This window comes from Sylvia atricapilla, chromosome 21, assembly GCF_009819655.1.
Source record: "Sylvia atricapilla isolate bSylAtr1 chromosome 21, bSylAtr1.pri, whole genome shotgun sequence".
Lineage (NCBI taxonomy): Eukaryota > Metazoa > Chordata > Aves > Passeriformes > Sylviidae > Sylvia > Sylvia atricapilla.
The window spans coordinates 5,825,844-5,840,868 of record NC_089160.1 but is presented as its reverse complement, the minus strand read 5'-3'; the positions used below and the strand labels follow the sequence as shown (position 1 = coordinate 5,840,868).

The following is a 15,025-nucleotide window of genomic DNA, read 5'->3' as shown; positions in this document are numbered from 1 at the left end:
AGGTCTCTCGCCAGCGCGACCCCGCGCCGCTTCCCGCAGTTCCCCCATCCAGCTAAACTTCCCCGCGCTCCCGGCGGGGGCTCCGCGGCTCCGCCGGATCCCGGCGGTGCTGCCGCGGCGGCTCCATGCCGCGGCTTGGGGCCGCCCCGGCTCCTCCCCTCGCGGTGTGCGAGGCAGCCTGCCCGCCCGTCTGTGTGTGTGTGCGCCGGGCCGCCGCCGCCGCTGCGCTGCCTCTCCCAGCCGGGCACAGGCGCGCCGCGCTGCTGGCGGCGGCGGCGGAGCTCCGCCAGCCCGGGCGGCTCCGCGCGGCCCCGCGGCGGCCGCCGCTCCCCGCGGCGCCGCTGCCCATGCGGGCCGGCCAGCCATAGCCCCGCCGGCTCGCCTCGGCTCGGCTCTGCGGGGCGGGGAGGGGGCATCACTTCTCTGAGTCTCCCCACCACATCGTTATGGACCTATTCGACTTTTTCAGGGACTGGGACTTAGAGCAGCAGTGGTAGGTTTTTGGTTGTTTTTTTTTTTCTTTTCGGGTGGTTTTCTTTTTTTTTTTTTAATTTTAAATTTTGGTTTTGGTTTCTCCCCTCCCCACCACCACCTCCCCACCACCCCGCACTACCTCCCTTCCCCGTCTCTCCACCCCTCTCCTTCTTCCAGCTGCCTCCTTCTCCCGTTCCCTGCTCGCTCCCCCGGTGCCGTAGCCTTTGTTGAGGGGGCGAAGCTCCCGGTGCCCGCGGGCAGCCGCTGCCGGCCGGCTCCATCCGCGCTCCGCGGCCGGGGAGCAGCGCTCGGAGCGCGGCGGCGGGGGGCGAAGTTGGCCCGCAGGGCAGCGCCGAGAGGTGCCGGGTGCCGGCTGCCATCAGCGGTGGCAGCCCCCTCCCGAGCAGGGGCGGCGATGTTCCCCGGGATCGCGGCTTTGCTAATGTTGTGTTTACTGCTGTCACTGACAATGTTCCTTTCACGGGGAGAACCGCAACTGTAGTTTCGCTGTGTGGCACAGTTCGGCTGTAGCCCTGATCGGTGTGGGGGCTTCTGGTGCTGGTTTTGCTGGTTTCCTATTCTAGATGAAGCGTTATTGAAGTTAGTTTTGGAGTGGGAAGATCAGTACCCGTGATATTATAACAGGTCTTTTTTTTTTTTTTTTTTTTTTCCTGCCCGTCTCTGCCTCATTTTTCTTCTCTTTCTTTCCCATTTATTTTAAGAGTTGAATTTTACGTTTGTGTTGCTCTGTAAATAGGTGCACGCCTTGAAAAGGTCGGTGCATCTGTTTAAGTGCATTGTAAACTTGTTATCAAAGTGAATGTTAAGGAATTTTTGATGGGTGACAAGTAGCTGGGAAAGTTAGAATTTGGGTAGGTATTTAGTCACTTCCCTGGCTGGTTAATGAGATTATGCTTATTCTTTGGCTGGTTTTATTGCTTCTTTCTTTACTTTTCAATTTAGCCAATATAATTCCTTAACTATGCACGGGCAAATTCAGGGGTTGGGTACTGCTTTGTTAAATGCTTTTAGGCTGGAGCGCAGTTTGCCAAGGAAGAAAGAGACTAAAATACTGTATTTTGTGATCCTAATCTCTAAATGCCACACAGATTAAATGTGTGTATGTATGTGCATTTGGACCTCGTGTTTTGCAGACGGTTTACTTTACTTTGTTGATAATATAAAGATATGTCTAGGAAAAAGGTAATATATCTTGTTAATAACTATCATTTTGCCAAACACGGTCTAACAGCTATACTTGCAAATCCATGGTAATCAGAACCAAATACCTGTCACGTTCCATTTTACAGCAATTGGGAGTAAATCCTCGCAACCATAAATTACACTGTATCAATATTAATCTGTAAGCAAGCGGTTTGGATCATGTGCATGTTTTATCAGCTCTGCATAATCCATTGTATTACATCTTTTTAATAATCATGCTGTTGTTATTTAAAAGTAATGATCACAATAAAATTAGTGCTCAATTAAATATTATGCTTCTACTACACTATCTTTACTCTGCTACACTAATTTATTTTGCAGACAACTGATAACCACTGTATTACCACTCAAATAATATTTGCATACAATTTGCCTAATTTATAGTGTGGGTAACATTAATTTAATAGAAGCTGTTACAACCCAATATGTGGGTGTAGTTCAAATACTGAGCATTTATAGGTATTGAGTTTTAGTGTTTGCCTAATAACTTACTTCCATTTGGCTATGGTTTTATGTGGATTTAGAGATGTGCATCAGAAAGAAGGGAATTCTTGTGCCTCGATTTTTCCATAAAATATGAACATATTGCTCCTCGTTCTAAAATTCTATTTGCTGGTTTTTGTACCGTGAAATGTATTGGTTTCAGTGTTTTTAAAGGAGACAGAGGTTAGGTTCATGAGGGGAGAACATTTTCACTTTGACTGTTTCAAACAGTTTGATATCTGCTCAAACTCTCTATGTGGCACAGGCGTTCACACACACTTACTGCAGAGATCAAGTTGCATTTAGCTTTTAATAATCCAATTAGCATATGTAAGTGCATTTTTAACATGTGGGTACATCATCTGCATGTCTACACAAATGTGACATGTATTTTATTATACGTGTAAATATTTTTGTCTCTGACAAGCAGTTGCATAGCTTACGTGGCGTTAAATTTAGCTCCTCTGTCCACAGACACGTGTATGTATGTAATATGTTACACATTCATCTTCCATACAGGAATATGCATGCACATCCATCAAGATTTATTAATTTTGTCTGTGTATCCAATATGGTGTGGTTGCTTTGTAATATTTGCGAATAAGTACATGTAACATGACGTGTGAATTGCTGCTGCTTCTTTGGAAGCTGCCCTCCCTTCTGCCTGTGAGCTGGTCTTTGTAAAACGTGTTTCACAAGCATTTATAAGGCAATTAGGGACCCTGTTCTGCATTCCATGCAAACCCAAAACTTCTCCTAATCTGTGCTGCAATCATCAAGAAGGCAAGCTCAGGCCTACTGTGTGTGTGGGTGTTTGTATTATCTGTATGCAAAGTACAACAGAAACATCGTTACCCTTTGCAATATATTAAAAATATATTTATAGCTTGAGCAGATTTTTTTTTTTTTAATCTGACGAAAAGATGCAAAGGTAAACTTTCTCTGCCTTGCCTTTACACCGGGAAATGCCTTCGTGAAAGTTACTTGTTGATGGGAAAAATACAGTTAATTTCCCCCCACCTTCAGCGGAGGTACATTTTAGTGTCACTCCTTGAAACATATTTTGTCAAGAGCTGTGATTGTTACAGCGTGCAGCGCCAGTACACGTGTGCTGAAATTCTCACCTGGCCTTCCAGATGATTAGTGGGAGCTTTGCCTTGATGATCCAAACTGCAGAATCAGCCCTTTAGTTTCCCATATTAGAAGAGATCACAGTAGTACAAGAATGAGGTCTTTCACGGACCCTTCATTAAGAATGCAATTAGGAAGGTAGCTGAGAGTTGGTGTGGTGGCGTTTTGTTAACACTGGGGTAAAGTGTGTAAAATAAGGCCAGAAATATCCTGGTGGATGTTTTGCCAAACTTGAAAAAACTGAAAAATACCCCAAACAATTAAAATAAATATAAACTCAGAATCAGATGGAAGGGCCAAATCTGAAGTCTGCTATGATTCCAGCATGAATAAGAAGTGTTCACCTGGGCTTGCATTTAATATGAGCCATTCTACGAGGGGAGAAAGGAAGGGAGATGGATATAATGAAAAGCTTGAATGCTTGTGTGCACCAAGGGGACCACTTGCTGTTAAAAATCAAATTTCGTCTTTTAAATCACTTTCCATGCTTGTCTGTGGTAACCAAGTAAATGAAATCTTGCTGTGGCCTGGGACCATGTGGCTTGATTTGGACCTGCTCACGGAGTAAGGTGGTGTCATTAATCAGCAGCTGGGAAACAACAAAACCCAACAAAGACCCAAGCACCCTGGAATATATACTCCTCACTAGCACAAACAAAGGCAGAAAAATCCTTGGTTTACCTTCTGGTTTTTGTCATAGGTTTTAATATTTTCGAGTCCTCCAGTCTTTAAAAAAGTGGAAGTTGAGAAAATACTTAACAGAAAAATGCATATTGAGGTGTGTAAACCAAAACGTGGCGAGGTAAAATAGGAGATGAGCAGGTCACAGTGTCCTCTGGGCTGTGTGGTTGCCAGGAGGAAGACTTCTCCCTGCGGAGAAACAAGCCCCTATTTTATATTATGTATCACAAGTAGCCTAATTACAGCAAAAGCAGCAAACTGCCAGTTATACAGGAAGAGGCTTAAACTCACTAAACTGTTATATAAATAGAAAGTTCAAAGGTCTGTTTGTGGCTGACAAAGCTGAGAACAGGCATCTGTGGGCCAGGTTCCTCTCCTGTGTGAATGGAGGAGCGCAGTGCGTGCCACAGCAGTTCGCTCTTGGAGCACAGTCCTCAGCCTGGAGGGGGTGATCCTGCTCTCCAGACAAAGGTGGACTGTTTCAGTCCCAGCCCTGGCTGGTTCCCCCTCTTCACCCACCTTCCTGCTCCCCTCCTTGCCTTGTGCCCCTGCAGAAGACCTTCTCGGTTACTGTTCTTTAACCGGGGTTTGTAATAACTCACTAAATGACAAGTCTTCTGAACGTGGGAACCGTGTTGTGTTTCTGATGTGAATGTGTGAAATAGAGTAGGTAAGCTCTTCGGGAGTTGGATTTAATTTTTTTTTTTTTAAATTTTAATTTCTTGTGGGGTGATGGTGAGAGCGTTAGTGTAGGAAAAAGTCACATTTTGAATGGTTTTCTCTTAAGATTTTTCTCCATCTCTTTCTTCTCCCTAAGAAATATTGCACTTGAATTGCAGTTACTTTTTGGATTTGTATTACAGACATCCACGAGTAATTATGTGAGAATGTTTCGTTTTCAATTTGCTTTGGAAGTGTAAATGGATAGATTGTGTGGCTGCTGGTGGGTGTGTGAGGGGGATTAGATGCTGTCAAAACAAGCAGCTGAAGAAGACCAAAAATAGTTCTGGGCCAAAACCTGTACTTGAAGTGCATCCTGATTTAGTAATTCTTCCCTGGCTGATATTGAACTCTATGGAGTGTAAATCTTAAAAGAATTTGGCTGTTTGCAAACATTAAGCTCACATCTATCCTATGAGGCGAAATTACTATCAGTTTAACAGCATTTGAATTGTTTTCCTAATGATTCATTCAAGAATTTAGTGACTTTTAAAATATACAAATTGGGATGGAGAGTAGATACTTCAGGTGCTGTTCAGCTATTCTGAAGCCGGGCAGAACTTAAGAGCATTTGAGCAGTTTGTACATGAATGCCAATTATATTGTTTGGGGTTTTCTTTTTCAGTACAAGATGGTACTATGATGCAGGTTCTTCAGTAAAGCAAAATTATTCCTTTTGTCTGACAAGAGTACTTCCGCAACCTGGATTTTTCTAAACAGTTTTGAGTGGAAACTGTGACATTCTGTAAAGTATTAACTTAGATATACTAAATGGTCTTTGAAAAAAGATGGTTGGGCACTGCTGGTCTTTTTACGCTTCTTAGGACTGAGACAATATGCTCCAGCATTGTGAGTGTTGTGATGCTTTTTGTGTTATGAGGCCCAGATTTTGTTTTTATCTAGGTAAAGAAAAATGCCCAAAGTAGTGAGATGGGATAAAATTTGCACTAAACTTAGAAAAAGCATGTGGGCCTTAATTTAGCAGGGGCCATAGACAGGTATGTAATTTTAAGGACACAAGAGATTCTATTAAAACAACTCTGATTTCAAGTTCAGTTTCACCAAACTGGGTTCTTGATCACTCCCAAAGCACTCAATGTGTTTTACTAATGACTAATTTTTGATGTATTTGGTAATGAAAGCTGATGTTATTTTTGACTGTACAGTACCCATCCATTTCCCTGAAATCTACAGCAGCCTTACGTGATTTTTACAAATAACTGGGCAGCAAAAAAGAATGCAAATATTAAATCTCATTAAAAAAGAAAAAAAAAAACAAAAAAAAAACCACCAAAAAACTAGAGGGATCGTAGAATGGTTTATACCTTAAACCCCTGAAGAGTGTAGTATAAGCATCTGAACAGAGAGAACCTATCCTGTATTTTCCCTGTGCCTTCAGTTTGAGGTAATGAAATTATTTTGTGTAGGGATTTGGTTCCTGAATGTTTGTTAAATGTATGAAGTCAGTAAATGCCATAAAGAACCCGTGTCTTCCTCCAGCCTCAGCCTGAGTCAATGGCCTGTGATGCCAGTGAAGGTGCTCCCAGTTGACTTAAGAGGGTCCTTGATTTGCCCATTTTGGCCCAAAGGCAGACTTCTTTAAATGTGGAGCAACTCTCTAAAGGCCAGGATCAGCGAGGCACTGTGCGCATGCCTGATGCCGTGCGTGTGGAAAAACCCCTCAGAGCCCAATTCTGAACCTGTCCAATTCAAATTTACTGCCTTTCTTTTATGGAAAGAAAAGAAAAATGGAGGGGAAAGCGTGAATCTTTTCTCTTGATTGCAGTTAACAGAATGGATTTTCTAAAGCCATCAAACATCTATTAACAGTGAAAACTGAAAATGTGCCACAATTCCGGGTTTTGCAATGTTGCAAATTCTTTCTTAAGCATTGAAAAAGAAGATAGTAAATCAAGTAAGATGTCAAGTTAGTATAACCTTCCATAATATAACATGGTCAGGAAGTGACAACAGTGACTCTGAAAGACAGCTCTTTCATCCTTTTATTGTTACTGAATGTTCTGTGTTGATGTTTTGTAACCAAAATATTTGTTTAAATTGTTCTAATAGCTTTGGTCAGAGGTCAGAAGGTACATTACTCCTGACTAATGGAAAACTGTAGAGATTAAAAAAAATGAGAGGAAGGATGGCAGTGTGTGTGTGAGTAGCTTTTAAGCTCCATCTTGAATAACTTCTGATGAGCCAGTTGTTTGACCAAAGATTCTCACGAAGGGCATATGATGTTAAATCTTTATTTGTGGGGGAATGAGCTCAAGGGCTTGTTTTCAAATACACTGTACCAGAGTCCAGTCTCAAATAAACTTTATAAAAAATTGTATATTGCTCCTGAATTTCAGCAGGACTGCTGTTGAGTGCAATCAGTTTGATGGGTTTACAAGGTTGGGCTCATAGTGTTGAAAAAGTAATGTGGAGCGAGAGAGCTGAGGTAAGGGAATAACCCAAGACTTCCTGCAGTTAACTTCCCAGCTGTTACAAACTGTTTTATCATGAAGAAGCTATTTCTCAACTTGTACGTAGCAGATCAACAGCATAAATTGTTAGGACTTTTAAGCAAAGATCTCGTAGTAGTTTCTTTAGTAAAACTGTATATCACGTTTTAATAACATTTTATGAATGTATTAAAATCAAGGCACTGAGAGAAGAAAACTCTCACTTGGAAAATGTTTTTTCTTGTGACCTCAGCTGTTGATCTGTGTCTTTTTACTGGAGATTGTCAAGTCCTTATTTCATGTGATTTGGGATCGTGAATTTTAAGGCGAGCTGGAGATGGTACCACAACTGGAAGCTGATATTCCTTGTGGGTGGAGCAGAGAATAGGGAATGCCATTTACTATGTGTGGTGTGTAAGACTTGTTTCGTGAGGAGCTGTAGTCAGCAGTTCAGATTCCTGACTCACATGCTGCATGGTGCTACCAGTTATAGTAAGACATGAATAGCCCACTCATAATTATATGTAGTTATAGGGGTGGGGTATTAACAACCAGCAATGAAGAAAACAATATAGAGCACCAAGTTGAAAATCACTGAGTTGTTCCTTTGGCAAGTATTATAATAGCTATTTTTGTATGCTGTGGGTGTACATGATGTTGTGGAATGAGTAAATTCTGTAGCTCTACATTGCCAGTGCCTGGGGCTGAAACCTGCAGAAGACTTGCTACTGAGACTAGTGCCTTTTCCATTTGGCACTTTCTTTACACGGACTATTGGCAGGATTCAATTGCAGCTCAAAAGTTTTCTTGGACATCCTACAAAGTGTAGGCTCTTTGATAGGTAATAGTATCTGCATCCTGCATAGTGATAGACACCTGGAAGTGACACTGGGTGAAGGCAGAGCAGCCCTTGGTGGCTCATGATCTGTGCTGAGAAGAAGGTGGCTTCATAATGGAAAGCTTTTTGTTTAAAATGTTTTTATGTCTGAGGGTAACAGTATGTTATGTAAGTCTACTTGTTCTTGTTTTTTTTTTTTTTTTTTTTTTTTTTTTTTTTTTTTTTTTTTTTTCTTTATTACTGGTTTAGGTTAAGATTTCTCTTGTGAGGAAAAAGAGCATACAACTGTCAGTAGAGAAAGCAAATGCAAAGCTTTAAATGTAAACTGTCATTAAGGTCTCCAGTTCCCATTTGTTTCAGTCTCATGGCATGAGGGTGACTGAGATCCTGCAGTAATACAGTGTTTAGGTGGGTCTGTTTCCATGCTGCTGTCAATAGCCATGCTTGTATTTGAGAATAGTCTTGGAACATTGTGTCTGTTGGTTATGGACCTCTTTGTCTGCAGAGATGTCTGCCACTGTAAGAGATGTTTCAGAAGGTTGCACATGCATTAGGTCCCTGTCCTGAACTCTCAGGTGAGACCCCCATAGCTTGGGGGGCAGCCAGTTCACATATGAGAGCTTTGGGCTGCTCTTTTGAATGTGGGGGTGATTTTTCTTCCAGTTTCTTTCCTGTAGAACAATGGAGTGACATTCTCCCTGGTGTTTCCTATGAAGAGTAATGATGAGGAATTATCTTCTCTGTCTACAAGTGTTTAAAACCTCATTAGTTAGGGTCCCTGAAAGAGTTCCAATACAAGTCAGTGGGTGTGGTGAAGCCAATTGTAATGGGAAGTGGACTGAGCCCTGGGGCTGGTGGTCAGCAGGGAGGCAGAGCTGTAAAGAATACTGGGCATATGCTATAGTAAGCATTTTCATAGATCTCCTCTGTGGGAGAGGACAATGGCTTTGGAGCTCATATTTACTCAAAAAGCAGCCCTTTGATTTTCATGGCTTTCTGCTTGGTTGCGCATTGGAAAGCCCATTTGTCTTTCCCCAAGCCTTTGAAGAGGGGTAGGTGAAGGAATTGAGGCATTGGCCAGTGGCTGAAGGCTAGAGGTTGCTTGGGGAAGGAATGAAGTTGCATTGGGGTTTTTTTGTAACTGTTTTTGAAAGGCTTGCTGTCATTTTTAAGTTTGTGAAATCAAGGTGAATACATATTTTTAGGAACAGAACATGGATTCTCTCACTGGTGCTGTGGCTACCTACTTCATTGCCTTTGGAAAGACATTGGTATCTGTCAAAGTGAGGCAATGGTATTTACTTCTGTGGCGATTTGCCTTCTGTTTTTTTTCTTTTTTTGTTTTGTTTTGGGTTTTTTGTTCAGGTGCAAAGCATGAGAGAGAAGGGCCAGCTGTGTAGTTTCCTTTATCTGGTCTTTCTGCTCACTTTTTCATTTTCCTGGGTGTCAGCTGGGAACTGCTTTTGACATTTTCTCTACTCTGAACTTCCCTCTAGCTGTATAGTCCTTCACTGGCTTTCTTGTACAGCGTTACCTACAAGAAAATCAAATGGTGTTGGCTGTCTGTGGCACAGCTGATGCACAGAGATGCTTGTGTTGGGGGCAACATTTGTGCTGATGTTATCAGACACGTTTAGAAAAATGGGATGGTATTTCTAGCCACAGTCCCTTCAACCAATATTGATTTATGTCTCTGCTTTAGCTCCTTTTGTGAAGTGAGAAATGCAGCATCTCCAGTTTTTACTGGTAGACTTTCAGAGAAGTCATTGTCAAAAGCCCTTCTTACACAGTGGGGAATGGGAAGAGAGAAGTGACTTGCAGAAGGACTCAGGATTACAACTGAGTTCCACTTCACTGCTTGCCCAGTCTGATGGGTATATTTTCCTATTCCTTAAGGGTGTGATGAGGTTAAGTCCCTTAATGTTTATGAATGTTTACGGTGATAGAGGAAGACAGAAACCTCGGCAGATATATTAGTAGGGGGAAGGCAAGCCTGTAAAGAGAAATGGTGGGATATGGGCAGAGCGTGTGAGCAAGAGAAGATAATCAAAGCAGAGAACTCTTCTGAAGGGCAGAATTTATTTACAGTGTGTATACTTCATGTAATTCACCCTGCTAGTATAGCTGGCCAGTGAAGGCCACGGACCTTTTGGGGACAGAACCACCTTGTTACTCCAGAAGACTTGTCCTTTACCAGATCTTACAGTAAAGCTTTGTATATGCAGCTGTAGCTTAAGTAAACGTCATCTCTTGGATGGTTCACTGAATAGTACATCCACAGTTTTTCAGAGCACTGTTGCTCTTTGAGGCAGCTGCCTTTGTTTCTAGCAGATCGCTGCTGCTTTGTTGGTTAACCCTGGGCATGAGTTTTCTTCACATATGTTATTAGACTGAGCATATTTTCTATTTATACCACTTGGGGATACAAATTACTGCGTTGCGTTCAGCAAGCACGAGGAAAAGAACATCCCTGTGATTGGACAAAAAAAGAATACAGAGCAAAATTTTATTCTAAGGTCCTTTCTTTCAAAGTTCAAGGGAAAACAGGCAGCAAAACCAATTAATGGTCTTTACTTTTTTTGCCCCTGAAAAGTAGGAAGTATTTTCATATACGTGTTTTAATAGACTCTGTTGGTGGAATTCGGTTTTGAAATTAACAATGTGCCTTTGAAGAAGGGAATGAATGTTGATGAAATCCTGTGTATCATTTTTAGGCAATTAGGGAGATGATTAGTGTCGTACATACTTGGAAGCATTGTCTTTGTGGCTTTGATAGTTGTCTGTGGACCAGTAAATTTGCACTAGAGGGCTGAGCTGGAGGCCACTGCAGCTGGTTGAAGTTTTCCATTGATTTAGTAAACTCTAAACCATACTTAGCCACAGCTTCCCTTTCTTTTTCATTTCGTTTTGGGAGCAGATGACCTTTACCTACTCTGTGGTAGAGCTCCAGAAATATTACGCAATCTATTGCAATGTTTTTGTTACTGCTCAGTCTTCCCTTCTCTCCTTAAAGAGCCCTTGACCAAATTGACTGGTTTTTTAGTGTGCCCATGGAGGGATCATAGATAAGGGGATATAATTCAAGTGAGTTTTGGTATCTGTGTAGGGAAACACTTGTGCACTCATTCAGAGTCATTAGCTCCATCAGCAGGACACTGAGCATGTTTGCATCGTAGACCATGACTAGGTGTTATCCTCATCAGGATAATAAATAATACACTTCCCTGTCACTTCACTCTGCTGTTTCTTTCCCCATTACCCGAGACAAGCTGTTGTGTGAGAATTTTTGCCTGGTTGTAGACTGCTCATGAATCTTGCAGTACATGACATGCAGACATCTAACAAACATGACTAGAAACTGCATAAAATACACAGACATAACACAGAAGTCATATGTTTGAAAACACATTAGAGCTCCACAAATAACCTGATATCTAGGAGGCTTTTTTTCCTCCCTTATATCTATAACCAAAAATATTCTGCTAGCTGCCTTTCAACCAGATCAGGGTTATTTTAGATTTTGTAATGATTCTCGCTTGTGTAAACTCACACAATCTGCCTGCAAATTCAACTTCAATGATAAAAAGTCTCATCAAAAAAAAATTGAGGCAGGCAAGAATGTTTGGTTAAGATTTAATATCTTTCTAACTAATTATAATGCAGTGTCAATATGTGCTCTGATATCTGTGGAAAGAAAAGGAACATAAAAGATACAGTTCCATTTTACTGGGTCTTTTGTAAACAATTAACTGTTAGGTTGATGTCTGAAGCAAGGGTGAGAGAATTGATAAACCTGTTCTAAAGGGCTTGAAAAGTTAAAGTGAATTCTAAATGCAGATTAGGAAGAAATGATGACAGCCAAGCCAGCATTACCTCAATTGATTAATTTATAAGGATACTGGTCAATGATTTTAACCAACAGCTATGCATAGTAGAATCCTAATGGGATCTGTCTGTTAAGATTACATAAAGTAGAGCATTTGATTTATTTCATAGCTTTCCAATGCACCACTTTAACTTCATACAAATAATGCATTAGTCACACTGGATAAGATGGCGTATTGAATAAAGTTGTGATTTTGTCTGCTTCTTATAATCTGATTTTATAAAGGATTAAATCTGTTTTAGTAGTTTATTCCTATCATAAAAGAGATTGTTGGTTGAATGAAATCTTTACATCTGCCACTTTCTATCTCATTAGAAAAGACAGTAACATAAAGTTCCTCGTTTCCTCCCAGTCTCTTTTATCCCCTGGTGTGTCTGAGTGTGTATATCTTCCCTACATGTTTGTATATTACAATGTCAGTGTGTTCTCAGAGTTGTGGTTAGGAATGCGTCACAGCTTTGGAGGGATAATACCAGGGGCTATAAACGTCCTGGCCAAGAACATACCCAGCCAGGAGCAAATGGGGATGTGGGCAAAGAGTGACTGTCAAAAATCTGAAAGTGATGGCTTTTAGCAGCGTGGCCACGTGTGTGTGGTGTGTGTGTGTGTCAGAATTGAGCAGGTACTCGAGTACACCCAGCCCTTCGCTCTGGGTGTGCCTGTGTCAGTGGGCACAGAGTGTGTGCTTAACCATGAGCAGGTGTTGACCTGAGGCTGATTTAAGAGGATGTGAAGGCTGGACATTCCTCTGGACTTAAATGTGAATTGTCACTTGTGATCAGCTGTCATTCATCTGTCACACTTCCAGTGTGTGTCACACTTCCACTCTTCTAGTTCAGATGCATGGCTGTTGATTTTATTAATCTAGTATTTAATGGAAAGTTACAATTCTAGGCATTTTTTTATCCACTGTTGCTGGGGGGTTGATTTGTTCTTTGTGTATTTTATTCCTTTTGTTGAAATGTGTGTCACTGACAGGATGCTACTGTTACAACTAGCAGTTATTTCCAGGTAGACCTTCAAAAAGTAGCATCAGATCTTTTCATAGATGTTTTTTAGGAATTTGCCATTTTTATTTAATCCTATTAAGTGTTCAGGGCCAGACTTGGTCTTCTGAACATGAGGTTATCTTGTATTCTGATGTTGAGCAGAAGGTACCATCCAGCTCTTTCAGTTGTCTTTTTAATCAAGGCACCTTCTGAGGATCTCAGTTCCCCCTTCCCAGGACTTGCTCAGGACAAAACTTCTCCATTCACGTTTTCGTTTGTTGATACATGTTTTAGTTTAGCTGACTCTGGCATTTAGCTCTCGGTAGGAGTGTTTTGGTGTAAAACTTGTGGTATAAAACTTGTGGTATAAAACTGTGGGGATTGTCCTGCAGGCTTTGGCTGCAGACACAGCAGGAGCACTGGGCGCTGTGCTGGCCTCTGCCCTGGCAGCAGCCTTGGGGCTGAGTTTGCACAGAAATTTGACTCCCAGCACAGGACTGGGCCTGTCTCTGACTCCAGCGAGCTGCTTGAACCAGACTTCAGGACGCACATATTGTTCTTGATGCTTTGTTTTAGGAGAAATGTCCGTGGGGCTGAGCTGTGCTCCGCACTGGCCGTTGTCTCTGCAGCAGTGCTGTGCTCACTGCTGAGCCCTGCAGTCACGGCTGAGTCATTTCGTGCTTAAATCATGTTCGTTACTGAAATTGAGGAAAAAAACAAACCCCTTTACTTCTCACGAAAAGTGATTTTGGTCGTGTGCATTCCCATGATGCAGAGTAGGTCCTCAAAAGGGCAGTGATGTTTGCTGCAGTGGAGAGTTTCTGGGCAGTGTGCGCACGTTGGTTTGCTGAAGGCAAGGTACAGGACACTGTACCCAAATGGAAACTTCCTCAGCTCAACTGAAGTATCCTCTGCTGCAGGGTTACCTGCACACTGTGAAGTAGCTCTGGTGTCTGTGACCTTGCTTAAGAACTGTGTGGCCATGAGAAGCAGACACGGGTCCAGCAGCACTGGGAGAAGTTGTCTTTGCAGGGAGCCTTCTCCAGCCATCCTCCTTCACATCAAACCTGGGCTGCTGGAGGTGTCATCCTGGAGCTGGACATGGCTGGAGGCCACATCCATCACTGCTTTCAGGGAATGTCCAACCTGAGCCCTTCTGTGTGCACAGCTATTTTAGTGGACGTATCTGTCAGATTCCTCATGTATGTGGTAGCATCCTTTTGGGGGTGAAAAGCGTGTGCTGGTTATATATTGTTCTAATTGGTACTCAAGAATGGACCCACAGTTTGGTAATACACTGGGGACTAATGTCACCTTCCAGCCTCCAGTTAAAAAAATTGCCCTGTCGGATGGTTACAGCAATCAGGCACAGCTTAAATATTTAAATATGAAAGAGCAGTGCCACAGTGTTCATTTTCAGTGAGGAGTACTGACTGTATCTCTGAATAAACAGAGAACAGCTTTTTATGAGAGATTTTTTTGTTGTATTTTATTTTGCAGCTGTCTTAATAGGAATTCTTCAATAGTATTTATTGTATTTTGTGCTGGTAGGGGTGAGAGCCAAAGCGGAATCTGAGCAGTTTTACTTGCTTTACTCATGAACAATAAGAAAATATTGCTGTATTAATTACTTTTGTGCTTTATTGGCAAAAATAAAGAGATCCTATAATATGAAATTGCTAATATGAGAAAGGCTTTGATTTTCTCATTAGCACAGGATATTTTGCATCTGTTCTGGTTCACAAGTGCATTGTCGGCACTTAAATAATAATAATGACTCAGTAATGAATAAGAATAACAACAAATAAGCATGTGAGTATTCAGGCAGTCAGGCACCCTCCGGTGTTTATCAGTAGGTTGGTTTCGGAGGTCTTGCAAAATGAGCTGTTCCCATATGCCCATTCAGATTTTCTTAGATCATTGCACAGCCCAGAGATTCATTTTGCTGCTGACATGGCTGGGTTATATACAAGCACTTTTTTTTTCATTGTATGTCAGTAGTAAAGTGCTAAAGTTGAAATGAGAAATGTTTCTTCCACTTAGAGACATTTAAGCCTCCATTTTTCCTCTCTATTTTTTTTATTATTATTATTTTTATTTTTGTGTGTGTGTGTGTGAATAGAGTCTTAAGTATCTCATTGTTTTGAAT

The 15,025-nt window shown here is 41.7% G+C and overlaps 1 protein-coding gene across 4 annotated transcripts in view; it reads left to right on the top strand.

The window, feature by feature from the left end:
• The first annotated feature begins 274 nt into the window (after positions 1-274).
• AFF2 (ALF transcription elongation factor 2) overlaps positions 275-15,025 on the top strand; it is a 391,718-nt gene continuing 376,967 nt past the window's right edge. For all 4 annotated transcript variants that reach the window (XM_066334072.1, XM_066334071.1, XM_066334073.1 and 1 more), the window contains exon 1: positions 275-493. In XM_066334072.1, coding sequence (XP_066190169.1) covers positions 447-493 — 47 coding nt within the window. In that variant the 5' untranslated portion in view covers positions 275-446. The remainder of the gene's footprint in view (positions 494-15,025) is intronic.